The sequence below is a fragment of the Sparassis crispa genome (genome assembly GCF_003851025.1).
Source record: "Sparassis crispa DNA, contig_000000F, whole genome shotgun sequence".
Classification (NCBI taxonomy): Eukaryota; Fungi; Basidiomycota; class Agaricomycetes; order Polyporales; family Sparassidaceae; genus Sparassis; species Sparassis crispa.
In genome coordinates this window covers 3,508,270-3,525,262 of record NW_020939747.1, presented here as the reverse complement: position 1 = coordinate 3,525,262, position 16,993 = coordinate 3,508,270, and the positions used below count along the sequence as shown (strand labels likewise).

General features: G+C 55.8%; 4 protein-coding genes across 4 annotated transcripts; 2 read left to right on the top strand and 2 right to left on the bottom strand.

The window, feature by feature from the left end:
- Positions 1 to 245: 245 nt before the first annotated feature.
- SCP_0113140 (predicted protein) lies at positions 246 to 2,318 on the top strand (the record flags this gene model as incomplete). Its single annotated transcript, XM_027753538.1, has 1 exon — positions 246 to 2,318. One exon carries the CDS (start codon positions 246 to 248, stop codon positions 2,316 to 2,318), a length of 2,073 nt encoding a protein of 690 aa, XP_027609339.1.
- Positions 2,319 to 2,540: 222 nt separating this feature from the next.
- On the bottom strand, positions 2,541 to 7,068 carry SCP_0113130 (predicted protein; the record flags this gene model as incomplete). Its single annotated transcript, XM_027753537.1, has 9 exons — positions 2,541 to 2,652; positions 2,713 to 2,984; positions 3,038 to 3,300; positions 3,362 to 3,543; positions 3,608 to 3,783; positions 3,840 to 3,965; positions 4,025 to 4,393; positions 4,465 to 6,870; positions 6,922 to 7,068. 9 exons carry the CDS (start codon positions 7,066 to 7,068, stop codon positions 2,541 to 2,543), a joined length of 4,053 nt encoding a protein of 1,350 aa, XP_027609338.1.
- Positions 7,069 to 7,594: 526 nt separating this feature from the next.
- On the top strand, positions 7,595 to 11,039 carry SCP_0113120 (Kinesin-like protein; the record flags this gene model as incomplete). Its single annotated transcript, XM_027753536.1, has 10 exons — positions 7,595 to 7,906; positions 7,957 to 8,346; positions 8,400 to 8,999; positions 9,074 to 9,379; positions 9,455 to 9,713; positions 9,769 to 9,866; positions 9,923 to 10,045; positions 10,106 to 10,273; positions 10,331 to 10,884; positions 10,943 to 11,039. 10 exons carry the CDS (start codon positions 7,595 to 7,597, stop codon positions 11,037 to 11,039), a joined length of 2,907 nt encoding a protein of 968 aa, XP_027609337.1.
- A 313-nt stretch (positions 11,040 to 11,352) lies between these two features.
- SCP_0113110 (Uncharacterized protein) lies at positions 11,353 to 16,877 on the bottom strand (the record flags this gene model as incomplete). The annotated part of the gene is made up of 19 exons (XM_027753535.1): positions 11,353 to 11,589; positions 11,648 to 11,762; positions 11,820 to 12,466; positions 12,519 to 12,631; positions 12,681 to 12,743; positions 12,796 to 12,916; positions 12,973 to 13,244; positions 13,298 to 13,844; positions 13,895 to 13,936; positions 13,987 to 14,003; positions 14,065 to 14,103; positions 14,161 to 14,227; positions 14,290 to 14,317; positions 14,374 to 14,842; positions 14,898 to 15,172; positions 15,229 to 15,494; positions 15,543 to 16,232; positions 16,283 to 16,593; positions 16,658 to 16,877. The coding sequence occupies 19 exons, from the start codon at positions 16,875 to 16,877 to the stop codon at positions 11,353 to 11,355; spliced, it is 4,539 nt and encodes a 1,512-aa protein (XP_027609336.1).
- Positions 16,878 to 16,993: the final 116 nt, after the last annotated feature.

Here is a 16,993-nt window from a genome sequence, read left to right as displayed (position 1 = left end):
GTAAGGACGGGGGTCAGGCAGCCACATACGCGACTGTGGACCCACGTTGCACCTCGTGACCGGGAATGTTTACGCGAAGTTTGGGCCAAGTTGAAGGGGACGCGATGGGATTGCCATCAGGCAACGACCGAAAGTCGAGTTTCCATCGACACGACGCCTGAACGACCTTCATTCATACCCACACGACCTTCACGCCCACGCTACTCCATCCCAGGTTCACCGCTGGACAACCTATATACTTCCCCATGTCTGCTGAACTCACAGGCCCAGCCAGTGGCATCCGTTCCCGGCCCATCACTCGCAGCTCTATCCGCCAGTCTCTCGGCAAGGCCCTCGCAGACGTTATGCACAAAGATTCGAAGGAGTCCGCGGTTGAGAAGGAGAAAGGGAGCAAGAAGGCGAGAGACGCTTCCGCTCGACGCACCACCACAGTTCATCTTGCACCCCGCTCGTCCATCGACAAGCCTCTCCTCAGAAAGACAGAGCGCGATGTGTCCCCCGCCGCCAAGGACAGAACCATCACCCGCAGTAGCAAAAGACTGTCCGCAATTAAGAGGCCCGCCACTACCTCATCCGACGAGCAGTCGTCGCTGGCGACCTCGCCCAAGACGAGCGTGGTTCGCTCGGCTACATTGCGCCCGAGAAGCTCGCTTGCATCGTCTGCGCTCCCCAAGTATAGGCCCAAATCTGCGCTGATCGAAACTGCCCCCGCTAAGCGGTCTCCATCACCTCATGCTGGTTCGCGACACCTAATCAGTGAATCGAGCGACGAGACGGAGGGTATCCCGAAAGGCAAATACATCACAGAACTACAACCTCCTCCAAGCAAAGCTAGCAGATCCATCAGCCCTTTACCCCGTCGAGGCGCCCTCCAGGTTAATCTCACCTCAGCAATCAACGTGAGGCCCGTTACTCCCGACAAGAAGAGCAAGAACTCTTCACCCGCACACGCTCCTTCACCACGTCACACGTCGTCTCGTCCTACGAAGGCAGCGAAGACTGCCGTATCCCAAACTGCTTCCCGTACTGTCATTCCTCGCCCCCCCTCCTCGTCATCGTCTTCTGCGTCTCCACGCACGCCGAAGACGCCCACTGGGCTCAGCAACATCAAACGTACCGGAGGGTCCAGTAGCCGCGATGGAAGTCCTAGCCCGCGGCGTGGTCCTGCACTGTCCGCGCCAGAGTCGCCCCTGGGGAAGCTCTCTGCGCGCAAAGCTGCGAATGGCAGCCCTACCTCCATCCACCGCGCATCCGCCTCAGCCACTCCCACCCGGACCACATTCACCGAAGGCAATAGCGTCGATAGCGTCGACGCTAACGATGTGGAGTTCATGCTTTCAGCCGTGGCTTCGCCCACAGCACCTACGCCCGCCCTCCCGAGGTTCAGAACAATCTATGCATCCGAGTCTGAGAGCCCTCAGACACCCTCCCGTTCACCGTTCCTGCCCACCCGTTCCAATCTCTCGTATATCTCCCCAGCCGCCCCCACCTCGGACAACTCGCCCTTCCTGCGCCCAAAGGCACAATATGGAGCGAACGAACGCGGTTCGATCCTGTCATGGGAGCAGCTTGCCCGACACAACAAGACATTAGACGACGAGGACGTCGAGAACATGATTTCCCAAATGCCCGCACCTTTTGACCCCGGACTTATCTCCCCTGCGCCGAGCTCCGTTCTCTTGGATATTCCTGAAAGTCCGAATCTCAGCGCCTTACCATCCCCGACGGGATATGGCTCGATATCGCAGGTCCTCCTCCCCGACGTTACGCCATCGCCTGCCATGTACAACACTAGCTTGAAATTCCACCACATGGATTCGGACGCGTCAATGGGTGATGCGGCCAATGCCACACTCCTGCGTCTGCAATTGGCGTCCGCGGAGAGCAAAGCGAGGGAGCAGCTGGCTGCGATTGAGCTCCTCCAGAGCCAGCTACAGTCCGCAAAGGAGGCGCGTCTGCGCGACGCTGAGGAGCTCTCGAGGCAGATGTCACAGTTGGAGGAGCAGGTCCATGGCAACCTGCGCGTGGATGATCAGCGGTCGGAGTATATCGCGTCGCTGGAGGGGCAGCTACTCCACGCAGAGGCGCTGCGCGACCAGGCCGTGCAGCAGGCGCTCGCGCAGATGCACGCGAGCGCCCAGGCGTCTACCGCCACGGCGCTTCGCGCGCAGCAGGCGAGGTGGGAGGTCGCGTGCAGCGCATGGGATGCGGGCGCTGCGTGGGGCGCCGTGCGCGATACCGCGGAGGGCGAGCTTGAGCTCGTTAGAGCCAATCGCGAGATGCTTGCCGTGTTGCTGGCTGGGCTGAACCACAGCTGAACGCGAGGCATATACTCTCGTATGTATCATCTCGAGACCGTTTCGTGAGTTATTCCCCATCGCTTCTGAGTGATGGTCGAGCTCACCTTTTGCCAACAGGCTCACTCATTGCCACATTTGTGCCACTATCTTATACCGATTTCTCGACGACTATCACGATATCATTAACGATGGTGTTTATACGCGAGTACAGGTATTCCAAACTTCGACGGGTATATATCATTACACAAATTGCTCTGTAGCTTCGATGCACGCGTCTAATAAACAGCCATGACTGTCGACAGAACTGGCCTGAGCCAACCGGCCCAAGACTGCATCCAACGCAGTCTTTCGTCTATTGCAGTGTCATCGCGGATTAGCGACAGATGAGAGTGAATGGTGAGTGTGGACTCACTCTACGCGCCCGTACGCGACCTCTACGGTTGCCTTCAATGAACCAATGGAAATAGGCCATTTGGAGTACGTTTGTCTATCCAAGATGAAGGATATATACGCCTTCCCCTTCGCGCTTGGGAACAGTACTGTCGCCTTGATATGAAGATCTGGCAATCCTGAGTTCAGGCTCTGAACAGCTTCTACTGATAGTGGGTATTTGATGGCGAGGAAAGTTAGCTGTGCACGGAGTTGCGCGCATGATGACCAAAAGTCGCCCAGCAGCTCAACGATCTGCGAAATATGCGTCAACTATCGCTCGGACAACGAATCCCTGTATTTAATACCTCTCGGATGTTTGCATGTGGTGGAGCCTCGAACACGAGCTGCTGCGCGACCTGTATCGCGAGGTCGGTGAAGCGGGGAAATTGATCTCGCTCCCTTGTCCGGATATTTTTCGCTTTGCAGACACTGACTTTGGCAAGCGTCGGCCGGTATTTGAGGCACGGGATAGACACCTGGTATCTTGAAGCGTATACGAACTCGGTGAGGTCAGCCTGGACCTTCGTAGCACGCCAGTAATGCAGATCTTGCAGCGCTTCCAGCTCCTCTAGAGGATCCGCAGGCCTCTCAGGTCCCAAACGATGCCAAGCTGATTAGAGGCTACGTACCTTTTAGTCTGAAGACCTCGAAATTTGTGCCTTCCTTCTTGAGGTGAACGAAATACTGAGCCTCTGCGATCGCTACCGACGCTTCCTTCTTTTGTGCGTTAATCTCGGCGAGCTTCTCTTCCAGCCGTTCCAGCTTCGCTTTTCCTTCGGAGACATCACTGCGGAATACTTCGAGCTCGGTCCTGAAGTTGAATTATTTTTTGATGAGCTCTGAGATAAATCTCACCAGGCATTGTGCGGACGTACTGTTGTTCCGCAATGGTAGCCTTCAACTCGTTGAGGAAATCTTGGTCGGAGTTCTCAATCTCCGAGATGTCCGCTTGTTCCTGCTGGAGTTCCGCCATGACCTGTGCGTATTCCCCGCGGAGCGCAGGTAAGATATCCTGCGCCTCCTTCATGAGATCCGCAAGCACTTGCGCATCCTGCGACGCACAAAAAAGGATTAAATCTGCCTGAAAACAATGGGGAAAGGACACACGCTTTCGAGATGGGAAAACTCCTGTTCAGCCTGGTCGTATAGCCGGTTCACCCAGGTCGTTTTCCAGTCATACCACTGTGATTTGGCGGTCCCGTAGTTGTTTGCCTTGATCAGCTTCAACTGGTGCTGCGTTCCCGAGACCTGATCTCAAGGTCAGCCCTCTCTAGAAAGGAAGAGGTACTCACCACCAGCATCGCCTTCTCCGACTCGTCTGCGGCAGCAAACTCCCTGAAGAGCTCAGGGGTGTCCTTCTCCGTCTCGCGCTCCGCCTCGAGGCAGATCTTCTTGCTGTTCCCAATCCAAGCGGTCAAGTCGTTCACAACCGCCGTGTAGATTTCCAACTGCGGCACCTCCACCGCCATCGCGATGGAGAACTCCGCGAGCGGAATCGGGTCCTCGTCTTGCTCCGCAGCAAACTCGGACGAAGAGCGCCTGCGCGCCCGCGAGCGCAGTTGCATGGGCGGGACTACCGATTGGCGAGGCTTGGGCATCGTCAACTCGTCCATGAAACGGATCCCGGTCATCGTAAAGAATTGTTCTATTGAGATTGGGGGCTGTCGGAGTGAGTGAGCGAGTATGTTAGCGTTTTTAGCGGTTCGAATGGAACTTATAATAAATCACGCACCCCTTCATCCTCGAAACCCGCGTCGTCTTCGACGCCGTCGCGCCATTGTGCAGTGACAGCGGATGGCAGAGGTGCAGTTTGTAGGATGCCGGGAATGTCCACATCCTTTAGTGGCAAATCAAGAATTATCCCTGACTCCGAAGTGGACGCAATGACAGCTGGAGATGGCCGCCTTGGAGACCCAACAGCAGGTGAAGCCGACCGCTGAGGGGTCTCCTGCTTCACAGCACCGAGCGCCGGCGAACTTGGCCGCAGCGCAGGCGCAGGTGAGCCGCGGGTCGGGCTAGGCGCAGCAACCACCTGGCGGAGTACCTCACGCTCGCATCCGCCTGCCTTGGGGCCCGGCGCCGGGCTAAGGGCCTTCGATGGTGTCGGCGGATCCTGCCGTACAATATTCGCGACGTCCGGATAGAGCGAAGTACCCTCCTTGCCAGGCTGACTCTGTCCGACGCCAATTCCCGGACCGTTACCTGACGGTACAGCTCCCACGCTCGCGCGGAAGCGCCCCAATCCAAGGCCTTGGCCCGCAATTTTCTTCGGACCCGCCGCCGTGCGCGTGTCCGCATTAGCAGCGTTCGTGATAGTAGGTGGGAGGATGCCTGCTCCAAGACTCTTGCGCTGCGCAAAGTAACCTGAAGGCCTGCGCACCGCGCTTGTCCGCCTATTCGCCATGGGTTGCGGTTGTGGCGGCTCAAATATGGCGACCTTAGCGGGCTCGAGCCTGCCCACAGCGGGCCGCTTGGCTGGGCTTGGCCTATCCTGTGCACTGTCTGTGATGGGGCGCTTGAGGGGCGACTTGCGCGGAGTCGGGGAAGCGAACGCTGCGGTGCCCTTGTGCGGTCGGGCTTGACCAAAGATCGGGCGGGGGATGGAAGAAGAGGGTGCAGGAGAGGGTGCGGCACCCTTTGTTGGTGAGGGAGCGCGGACGAGGCTGAAGGTGAATGGCTTGGGAATAATTGCGGAGGCAGCGGTTTCGGCGGGGGAGCGCGGCGTAGGGACTGGGGTCTTCGCAATCGAGAAGACGCTGGGACGCGCAGACTCTGTGGCGGTGAACACTGACGGGAGAGAGGCAGATGTAGGAGGTGCTTCTTCTGCCGGAGCGACAGGAGCTGGCAAGGAATCTACGCGCTCACGAGGAGCGGTAACAGGCACCCGCACGACATTCTCGTCGTCGTACACACCCGTCACATCCATAGACGAGTCGGTCGCGCCGAGGCTCTGCCGCATGAGTGCGGTGATGTTCATCGTTCGGTCGCCCGCGGCACCGTCGTCTGCGAAGCTGTCCTCAGTCGAGGTGAAGCTGTCGTCCGGTATCTTACCCTGCACCCCATCGTCAAATGAGTCCGCGCCACCGAAGTCATCCTCAGCGTCCGCGTCCGGGTCGCCCCCTTTGAGCGGCGGGAGCCCAATGGACGAGCGTGCGCGCAGCAAACGCTGTGTCGCGGCAGTGAGGTCCATGTCTTCCGCAGTGTCGTCCCTATCCGGTTGCAGGAAGGGCTCATCCTCGTCGGATTCGGGCGGTGGTTCACTCGCCACGCCAGCGTGCGTTATTGCCGCGAGCTGCTGCCAGACTTCGCTCCGTTCCGGTGGAGGTCGCAGGGAGCGCGAGATGGGAATGGTGAATTCCATCGGCGCCGTGTTTTCATCGGAAGGATCTTCGGAGAGATATGACTGGGATTGCGCGGAGGAGGTCGTGAGGTCCTGATCTACGTTCTGCCCCTCTTCAATGATTTTAGGTTCGGCATTGAAATGTGCTTGCTGACCAGGTCGCGGGATCTGGTTCTCAGACTGATGTTGGGTAGAGGTGGCGGGTGCAATGGAGGAGCGGCGGCGGAGGGCGAGAGATGGGTGTCCTGGACCAAGCGAAAGGGAACGCTTGCGATTTATGTTAAGTTGGATGGCTTCTGTAACCTCCATATCCTCGTCGTCTTCATCCTCTGTGAACTCGTCGTCCTCGAGTGCGGAGCCCTCCTGATGAAAGATATTGTTCTCGTTGATGAAGTCGTCCGGGACGGGGGCATCGTCATCAATGTCCATATCCATTGACTGCTCGCCGAATTCGCTGAACCTAGTGGACGAACGACGGCGCACGGAGCTGCGGCGACCTCCGCGTGCAGTATCTGGATATACATTCTCGTCATTTGTTCGACTCTCAGTTTGTGGGAAGGATCCTTGAGTAGGTGAAAATGGAGGATCGGCACTGCCGTTGGTTTTCTTTCTCTCGAAGATACGAACATGGGCGTGGCTGGCGAAGCTGACGCGGCGTCCGAGACTCTTGCGAGCAGCGGCGTTGTGGATGTCGGTAAAGTCCATGGTCTGTGTGATGTTGTCATCGCCAGTGAATGTGGAGGATTCCGCGCCATCCTGGAAGTTAATGGAGGCCTTGAGAATACTTTTGCGCGGAGCCTAACTGAAGCTGAGGAATGACACGCGCGGAGAGAAATATAGCACACGCACCAGAGACCGGCGGGCTTTGGCGGCAGGACTGAGCTTCTCTCCTGGTGCGATACTGTACGCTCTCCTGCGACTCTGGCTCTGTTTTGAGGAGGATTGACCGAGGACCGCAATGGACCTGCGTCTATTGGGAGATACCTTGTTCACCATCGTTGAGAAGGCCACAGAAGACGCGCATTCCAAATGTTCGTGGCTCAAGATATCAAATTATATCTCTCACGACTCAGCCAGTGTTTGCGTTGTACGCGTCGTGAAGTTGAGCCGAGAGGAAACTGGAATACAATTCAAGCGTGAAGCCACCGTTTGTCCTTAAGCTTCGCGGACCACCAAAGCTAGAACTCTTCTATCCAAGATTGTGATTGTGGACGGCCAACTTCGACAAGTACCGTCAGCGGTGAGGGCTGGCCGACTAGGATAAAGAGGATCGTCGAGGGTATAACTTTAAGGACAACCTCTCGCTTAGTAAGCATCAAACGATGCGCGACGATCACGTGATGAACGCGCCCTCGTGTACGTCTCGTGCATTAGACGCTCGTCCTTCAACTGCTGGGGCATGTTCGCGTTTGTTTCCATCTCTTCCATCTTCCCGGGCACTGCAAGAGCTGCATCACATACTGTATGCACGCCGACAATATTGCTTTAAGATTCTTGTATCAGTATCTCCAAGAAAGTCATTATGTCAAGCAAGCCAAGAGGTGCCGCCATCCGTGCGTCAACCCGTACCAAACCCACAGCAGTCAATGCCGCACCTGCGACCACCCGAACCACCCGCGCCGCTTCAAAGACAGAACATGCTGCACAGTCTGCACCAAAAGCCAAGAAGATGACTGCTGCGTCTCGGAAACCTCTTCTGAATAGAGCTAACTCAGTCGATGCCCGATCTGCAGAAGGCGGCGCACATACACATCAACTACCGGAGAAGTTTGTTATCCCAAAGTCCGCCACTCCTATACCTCTTCCAATGGACACGGAGCGGGAGCCCATTCAGGTCATTTTCAATCTTTTATGCACTTCAAGTCGCGCTGACCCGATGTCCAGGCCTTCCTTCGTATCCGTCCTCAACTCGGCGAAGGTGGACCGTCTTTGGAACCCTACCTCGAGCCAATTTCCGATACCGTAGTTCGCATGGGCGACCCATATTCGTCCCCTCGTTCGCGGATGTCCTCCGTCAACCCTGCCTCGATGTATACCTTCTCCCACATCTTTCCTCCCGATACCACGCAATCGGACTTCTTCAACAATACAACTTTGCCCTTAGTGCGGGATGTGCTCGAGGGCCAGAACGGACTGTTGTTCACGTACGGGGTCACCAACTCTGGAAAAACATATACGATCCAGGGAGGATCGAGTGAGGGAAACGCGGGAATCCTGCCAAGGACACTTGATGTCATATTCAACAGCATCGAGGGTCTACACGGCGACGATCGAGTGTGTTCAATTTTCTCGTCTTCCGCAATCTTCATCTACTCATTCAGCCACAGTTCCGCCCGGTTCGCCTGCAAGGCATTGAACTCGCGAGCGAGTTTTCTTCCATCGAGCCCACCGCATTCCACATCCCCTCCTCCTCTCCCGCCCTCGCCGACATCCTCGAAGACTCCTCCTCTGCAGACGCCGATACCGACCCGACAGTGCTCAAGCTCGACCGGAACCATGAATACACCATCTGGCTCTCCTATGCAGAGGTTTACAACGAGAAAGTCTACGACCTCTTTGCGTCCGTCGATGCCCCGGGCAGCACGCCCGCGCTGGGGCCCTCAGGTATCCCGCGCCCGACCTCCAGTTTCCTCGCCCTACCGGTGCCCTCGTCCCAGGCGAATCCGCTCCTCCTCACGCGCAAGGCGCTGCCACTCAAGTCGTGCCCTCCGTCCGACTATGGCGCACCCGCGGGCGACGGCGGCACGGGCAAGTATGTTGCGGGCCTACGCCAGATCCGCGTGCAGAGCGCGACACAGGCGAAGGCGCTCCTACGCCTCGGCCAGCTGCACCGCCGTGTCTTCGGCACGCTTGCGAACAGCCAGAGTAGCAGAAGCCACGCGCTCGTCACGATCAAGGTCCTGCGCGTGCATCGCGGCGAACGTAATGTACGTTGAATCCCGTCTTCCAGATTCGGTAGGTTGGATGGTTTGTGCTCACTCTAAACTTTCGTCCCATGCAGGACCCCACGTCTATACAAACCTCACGCCTCACCCTTGTCGACCTCGCAGGGTCCGAGCGCACGAAGCACACACACACCTCGGGGGACCGCCTACGTGAGGCAGGCAGCATAAACAAGTCGCTCATGGTTCTCGGGCAATGTCTGGAGACGCTCCGTGCGAACCAGCGCACGGTCGCGCGCAGCCTTGCCGCCGCCGGTACACGCGTCGACACGCGTGAGGTCAAGAAGGGGCTCGCGATCGTGCCCTTCCGCCACAGCAAACTCACAGAAGTGCTCATGGATTACTTCGTGGGCGATGGCAAAGCGGTACGCGTCCTAAGCGTGCTAGATTTTTGTGTCTCTGACGTAGCGACCTTGCGGTGTGATGTCTCTTGATAACAGGTGATGATCGTGAATGTGAACCCGTACGACACAGGTTTCGACGAGAACTCGCACGTCATGCGATTCGCCGCGCTGGCGCGGGAGGTATGCACAGCCCCGGCGACCACCATACCGCGGGTGGTCCCCACCGGTAGCAGGGACAGGCCTGAACTTTTGCGTGCACGGAACACTGACGTAGGACCGCACAGGCGTAAGGTGACGATCTCGACAGGCGGACCGGGGAGGAAGGTCAGCGAGGCAATCCTCGAGGTGCTGGAAGGTCAGAACTTAGGACGACTCTACTATTCTATTGTCATAGCTCATTATTATCTCAGAGGATGAAGAGCCTGGAGAAAGCGATGATCGCGATGATGGGCCGATCGACCCGCTTGTCGATGCGCTGTTTGACGAGATTGAGAGCCTGCGTGCGCAGGTGCGTTCGCGAGCGGAGGCTTACGCTCGCATGGTTTCTGAAATAGTAGGACCTAGCTGTATGATGCGCAGGTGCAGTGTGCGCTTGCTGAAGCAAACACGCGCGAGGAGGTCATGGAGGAGATGGAAGAGCGCATGCGGAGCATGGAGAAGATGTACAAGCGGCGGCTGATGAACGAGGTGCGTCCGTAGTGCTTCTCCTGTGATTACACACGCTCACCTATCATGGTGCTGTTTCAGGTTTTGCAAAACGAACGGAAAATGGACGCCAAACTCGACATGCTCCAGCAAACGACGTTCCACAACGCCCCGCCTCGACGTCATGACTTCGATGAAGACGACTTTGACGAGATCGAGTCTCCATCTGATCCAGCAGAGGAGGAAGACGATGAGATCGAGACCAGTCTCGTAAGGTTTCGTGTCAGCCATCGTTGCACCTGTCTAATCGAACTTCTCGCTCCCCAGCGCGAAGATGTCCGCGAGGCAGAGTCGGATGTCAGTAGATCCCCTTCACCACTCGTACGAGTGGCCAAGACGAAGGGAAAGAAATCCGCCGTGCATACCTCGGCCAACTCAGATATCGAAAGCGTTCGAACGATGGATCCGGCTAGCCAACAGAGCCAAGCTTACTTTGCAAGCCAAGAGGACTTCGACGACGCGTCGTCTTCGGAATACATGACCTCGGACGTCCTAGAATCGCTACCAAAACGCCCTGTAAACAAGTCTGTCGCGAAGGTCGCGCAGGTGGCGTTGAGAATGCCGCCCTCCCCTATATTCGAGGCGGACGTGAAGGCGGGCAGGGCAAAACCGAGGCTCAACAAACAACCAACTCGGAGCTCGTCGAGCGATTTAGCGCTCGTTCAAGACATGGACGAGCTGTCGTTGTTGGACAAGGCAGATGACTCCACGATTATTATCCCGGACAAGAAGGCTCGAAAACAGGCTGTCGCAAATGGGGGCCCTGGCGTTGAGTATGTCCCGAAGCCAGGTGAAGCGGATGCGTTCAAGAAAAAGAAGAGGTACGCCTTGCAAATTATCTTTTCACTCGAAGAGTCTGATTTCAGTCTAATACAACAGACAGCTTGGAAAGCATCGTACCGTTGCGGATGACGAACTCGAAGCGATGGTGACGGAGAAACCGCAACGGCAGTTGCGACGTAGCGTTAGACACTAAACATGTCTCACCATGTATGCCGTTTGCTCCATCTGTAGTTGTGTTCGTTTCGATTTGAGATGCATAATCCACGACAATGATTTCACTTGCATCCTCAAGTAGACCAAGCAGCGTTGACGTATGTATTATCCTATCCTAAGTGAGTATAAGTTGATTGCAAGATAAAGTCCAGGTAATACAGAGTTTAAAGTAGTCGTGAATGCATGATGAATGAAGCATTATTAAATGGGAACGTTGATGTTCTCGTGAATGTGAAAGGAGACAACAGAACGCGTGTGCGCGAATGCAAGAGTTGTGACACTGATAACCTCTTTCAATCGTCGCGATCCGCTTTTCGACGACCGCTCAAGCTAAATCTTGATGGCGATGTGGGGGCAGATATGGTACGGTCCATTGACTGGAAGGACGAACGCGATCGACTGCTTGGGAGGTTGCCACTGGCGTCAGGATCGAACTCCAAGCGCAAACGTAAGAGACCCTGTCCCTCACGCAACTCAGCAAAGACGTCGGCCGTGGATACGCCACTTCCAGGCTGTAGATGTCGCCAAAGCTGGATGTAGGATGGATTGATAAGCGATTGCGAAAAGAGAGGAGGCATCCATACGTACGTCAATCTCGGCGGAGCCCAGTTCCTTATCCTTCCCCAGAGTCTTGTGATCGTAGACCCATGCGTACATTTTGGTCTGGACTGCAGGAGCTGCCGCGAATGTAAACGACTCATTCCTGCACACACACACCATCAATACCAGTACATGGATTCACAGAGTGAGTTGACCATACCATTCTGGCATTGCTGTCTTCGACGCGTGTTTCGTCTTGTACTGCCTATCACCGACGCGAATTTGGACATAAGGTTTCGCATCCCCAGGAGACAGGTCCTTCGCATCCAGAACCATGACTCGTAATGTGCCAGGCTCCTGGGCGTGACCCGGCGCACTCTCCCCAGCAGCAGTGATGTGGGGGAAGGCAGCTGCAGCTGTCCCCACGCTGGCTGGCGCAGCCAACCCACCCGCGGGTCTGGAGGACTGTCCCGCAGGCAGTTCCGGAACCGGAGGCTTCTCAAGGTCGGAATCGACGGAACCGTTGGTCTTCACAAAGTCCCGCTTGAACACACCCGTAACACTTGACATGACGCCCTTGCCTGCGCCAACAGGGAGGTGGCCGATCTGAGTCATTGTTCGGCCCGCAGTGGAGAAAGTCGACGTATTCTTGCGTGTCTTGACGATGATCTCAGGACGGAACAGTAGGGAGACCCTGATGCTGCCCTTCTCTCCATGCTTCGGCGAAGATAGAGGGATAACTCGCTCGGCCACTTCAAATGGTTCCAGGTCATCAAGTTGGATCTTGCCAAGTCCAAGACTCTTGGCCTGTTCAATCTGGTTCCAATCGAATACCTCCAACATGAAGTTACCGGCAACCCGTGAAGGCTACGACATAAACATCAGCGAAACGCATCGTTCTTGACAGATCCGGACATACCACAGCCACCTCGAAGCGCTCATTCCACTCCGGAGTAAGCGTCTTCTTTTTCGTCTGCGACTTGTATATCCTCTGCCCGTTGAGAGAGAACACAACGAAGGGATCCGACTTGCCTATTGGCATGGTCAGAAAACAAAAATTGCTGAATAACATCGCACACACCTCCTCTGTCGACAGCTGGGATGTCACGACCGTCGAATAGCTCGACAGAAAGACTTCCCTGGTCTACAGTAGTTGTGAGTAATCTCTACGGAACAGAGTAGCACGATAAACTCACTGTTGATACTCTCTCTGGGTTGCAGCGTCATAGGAACAGGTACATAGCGAGTCTCGATCTCGATCGTTGACGTCTTCTCTGGGTCATCTTTATGAAGGAGGGTGAAAGTGGATGGACAGTCCTAAACGAAGAGAACGTCAAGGACAAATACAACAGTCAACCGAAGTGAAAGCGCACGAGGGTCTGCTTTAAGAACGTCTTGGCCTCCCCCTTGTACTCAGCGTAGACGTCGTCCTTATCGCCCTCATCCGCCTCGTTGAGCCGGAGCCACACGCGGCCGAAATCGAGCTCCTTGATGACGCCCTCGCCGATGTACTCCCAGTGCACATTGTGTGCATGGGCCCGCACGGTGCTGAATGCAGGCCAATACGCGTCATCCAAGAGTACCTCGAGCCGCGCCTTCTTCTGTAGATGTCCAGAGATGACGTTGAAGATGATAACACCAGACTCTGCAAGACGCCATCAGTCGATGACATGTGATCCAGGATAAGGTGACACTAACGGTGTTTGAGGAGCTCATCTTTACTGAGCTCCAAGCCTTCATCCTCCCGCTTGCCCTCCGCCTTGGCGACATCCGTAGTCGGAGTAGTATCCGCAGACTCGGCACTAATAGCAGTATCGTTCGAGTTGGTCTTCTTGTGCGCAGTACCATTGCCGTTGGCCTTAGCAGTCCCATTCTCATTTACGATCTTGAACGCCGGGCTTAGAGGGCTGAGGGGGCCGGAAGCAGTAATACCTTCAGGCACGGTCTCCTCCTCCGACGACCTACCGGACCCGGCATCGTCGAGAACCGTATCGCCGTCGCTCTCTCCGTTGCGCTGCGACGCACGCTGGATCTCGTTGACTCCCGTCTCGAACTTGACGTCCTTGACGGGGAGCGCAGGGATGAACTCAGCTTCGTAGTGCAAGTTGCCCTTGAGTCCACCTTTATCGAGCTTGATGGGTTCCGCAGCGACCTTCTTGCCAGTCGGAGCGTGGCGATACTCGCCTCCTTCTGAAGACCGCGCCAGGTCGGAAACCTTGAGCTCAACATACCCGAGGGAACGATCCTGCTCCAGACTTAGACAAGGACGCTGCGTTCCTCATGCTGTAAACTTACCTTCGTCAAGTATTGGTAGTCCATACACTCGAGCGTCATGATCTGCTCGTTTTGTGAATGTGCGTCAAGTAAAATGAAACTTCCATGCGTACCTCCTTCAGTGAATGCACTATTGTCGACCACCCATCAGTATGCGCAGCACACTCTGGACACGTTCCGAGTGAACTTACCGGGAACGTAGATGATCTGGTCCCATTCTGGATTCAAGTCTGCTCAGAAAGGAGTAATTAGAGACACCAGAAGGGATGACGTAAACGAGGACTTGCTGTTGTTGACCACCTCCGTCCTGCCTTGGGTAACATTGTTGATTTGCACACGCACATACGGGTCGCTCTGTCATGGAAGTAGAAGCATGAAACTGACAGCTTCTCAGAATCACAATCAATGCAGCCCACCTTTCCACCCAACGCGGCTTCGACGTTCCTACGAAAGCGCTCATGTGAGAACATAAATATAGAGGCCGCCAACGCTAGACGCACTTGACATCCGTCGCCTTCTGCAGCCACAGCCGCACGACGCCAATGGGGGGCACGTACTGGTCCGCGCCGTGCAGTGCCCCAGGTATGTTCAACGGCTTCCACTCGACGCTGAGCCTTACCTTCCCGCTCTTGCAGCCGCTGAGCGGCCACCAGTCGCGACCCGCCTCCTTGCTCGTGGCGAGCAGGTCCTCGAGCCGGACAGTCATGTACCCGACGACGGGGTCCTTCATGAAGTCGCGGTCGTCGACGACCTTCAAAGTGATGACGGAGGTGGCCCTGTCCGTGCAGAGGAATTCGGCGGCGGACTCCCAGACGGGATTGTTCGTGTGCTTCACCTTGCCGGTCGAGTGGAGGGCATTCCTGGAGTTGCCCAGGAAGACCTTCATAAATGGGTTGAGGTCGCCTGTCATGGACTTCGTGTGGTCCAGGTCCTTCGCCTGGTGCAGCATCAAGCGCACGATGCCGACCTCTGTAGGAAGGGCGTCAGTGGGGCTGAGCTAACTACAACGAGCACGATAACTCACTACTCTCTGGAAGCTCGAGAGTTCCTGCCTCAGGCATCAGGACGGGGTAGAAGCTTACGTCAAACCGCACCATCCCTCTCTCCTTGCCGTCCTTCAGCACCGGAGCCTCGACGCCCTCATGCGACGCATCCTCACGCAACTTCGAGAGATCAAAGTTCGCGTTCCCGAGCTCGGTGTTCTTACGATGGTCATTGTAGTCAAGCAGAGAGAGCACAAGCGTCTCTGTAAGGTTGTTGACAAGTAAAAACTTCGTCTCCATCCATGAAGGGTTCGTCCTGAGTATGCCTTGTGAGACCGCAGGATAGCGTGGGGGAAGGGATGTAGTACGTACGTGCTATGCTTGTACTTGGTCTTCGCGAGCTGTGCTCTGTTGTTGATGCTAAGACTAACGAAGGGGTCAGGCGTCCCGCCACCAAGCTTCACGCCCTTAATGCCTCTAGCAGAATGAACATGGACCTGGAGGACACCGGCCGCGGTGTCAAGTGCCTCGCCCGAGAGGAGCTGCTCAAGGTTAAGTGTGAAGACGTTCGGATCGTACATCATGGGTCCCAATGTTCCATGCACCATGTCACGTATGAAACTTGAGAGGCCAGGAATCTACAAAAAAAGGTGAGACAAAGCCAAGACGTGGTGTCACATACTAACGTTGGCAACATCGAAACCGAAAGTGTCACCACCGATGGGTTTGAGGACATAATCGATCACAGGCTTCTCAATGAACGACAGGTCCGCCAACTGAATATGCGGGAAAGTGGTCATCAACTTGAGGCGGATTCTGAGTAGGCCTGAAAAGCTGATGTCTTCCAACAGGATTGGCATCACTGCGCTAGCGACACCCTTCCCTAGCCGAACAGACAGCACAATCTTCGGGTTGACTTTTGCCTCCTTCTGCTTCTTTGTCATCTCCGAGGTGTCGTTAGGGGTGAACGACAATGCCCATTCCATGAGGACGACATCATCCTGCGTCCTAGGAGAGGTCTTGACCTTGTCAATTCTAGGAGCCTTCGTCCCAAGCGTGAAAGTGCTCAAGCGGAGGGAGTCTAAGAATGGGGGGCAGTTCGTGCTCAGAACTTGGTCAACCGAAGCTACGATTGTTTGTGAAAGCACAGGTTCATAGATAAGCCAGAAACGGTCTAGGAAATTGTTGACCCAGTCCGCTGATTCGAAGTCAGAGTCCAAACGCGTCTTCACGAGCTCGCGTTGAATGTCATCTCTTGCCCGCCGCCGGACCCGAGACATAGAGGTGGAGTAGTATGTATTGCAAAATGCGAGGAGGATGAACAACCATCCCCAGCCGAAATTGAAGCGAGTGAGGAAGTGTGTGATCACGACCACCTGAATGATGTCACTTACACAGCTCACGGGCCATATTCATTTGCACTCACCGTCACTATCAGGAATGCATTGTGGTACCAATCACCGTAGAACTGCTCATTCAAGAACAGCTCTAGGACGGCCTTGTCCCTGGTTTCGCCCTCTGGTATCACGGACTCAATACCGGACACCTCACGCCAGCCAACCTTGTACCACTCTGGGATCGCGGGGGTCGCCGCCACGGGTATTGCACCCGGGATCTGTGGTTCAGCTGACGAAGTTGTTACCTCTGGTCGGGCGCTGCTCTCTGTTTTCTCTACGTCAACGTCTTCCACGGTGATAGTGGGCACCACATCGGCACTTCCGTTGTCGACGGTAAGTGCTGGATAATTTTGCAAAAACATTATTGACGGTGTGGAGCTGCGCATCAAAGCGTCGTGGCGCACCTGTGGCTTCTGTTCTAATATCGTCTTTACCGCTCTTTAGCTTGTCTTTCTGCGACCCAGCGGCGGCGGCCTTCTGTTCTGGGGTGGCATCTGGGTCGAAGGTGTGTACCGCGACACGGTTCTTGTCCGCGTCTTTGGCGAGGATATCATTAAGCTCCGCCTGGACTTGTGGTGGCGGCTGCGGGTGACCGTTCGGGGTCGCAGCGCTGACGGTCGCCATGGACGATGAGGAGGAGGGAAAGTGTTCACAGGCCTAGGGATTAGAGTGTGGATGGAAAGAGCGTGGGATGGTTGGGGGAGGGAGGAGGTGTTAGGGGCAATTGTAGGTACACGACA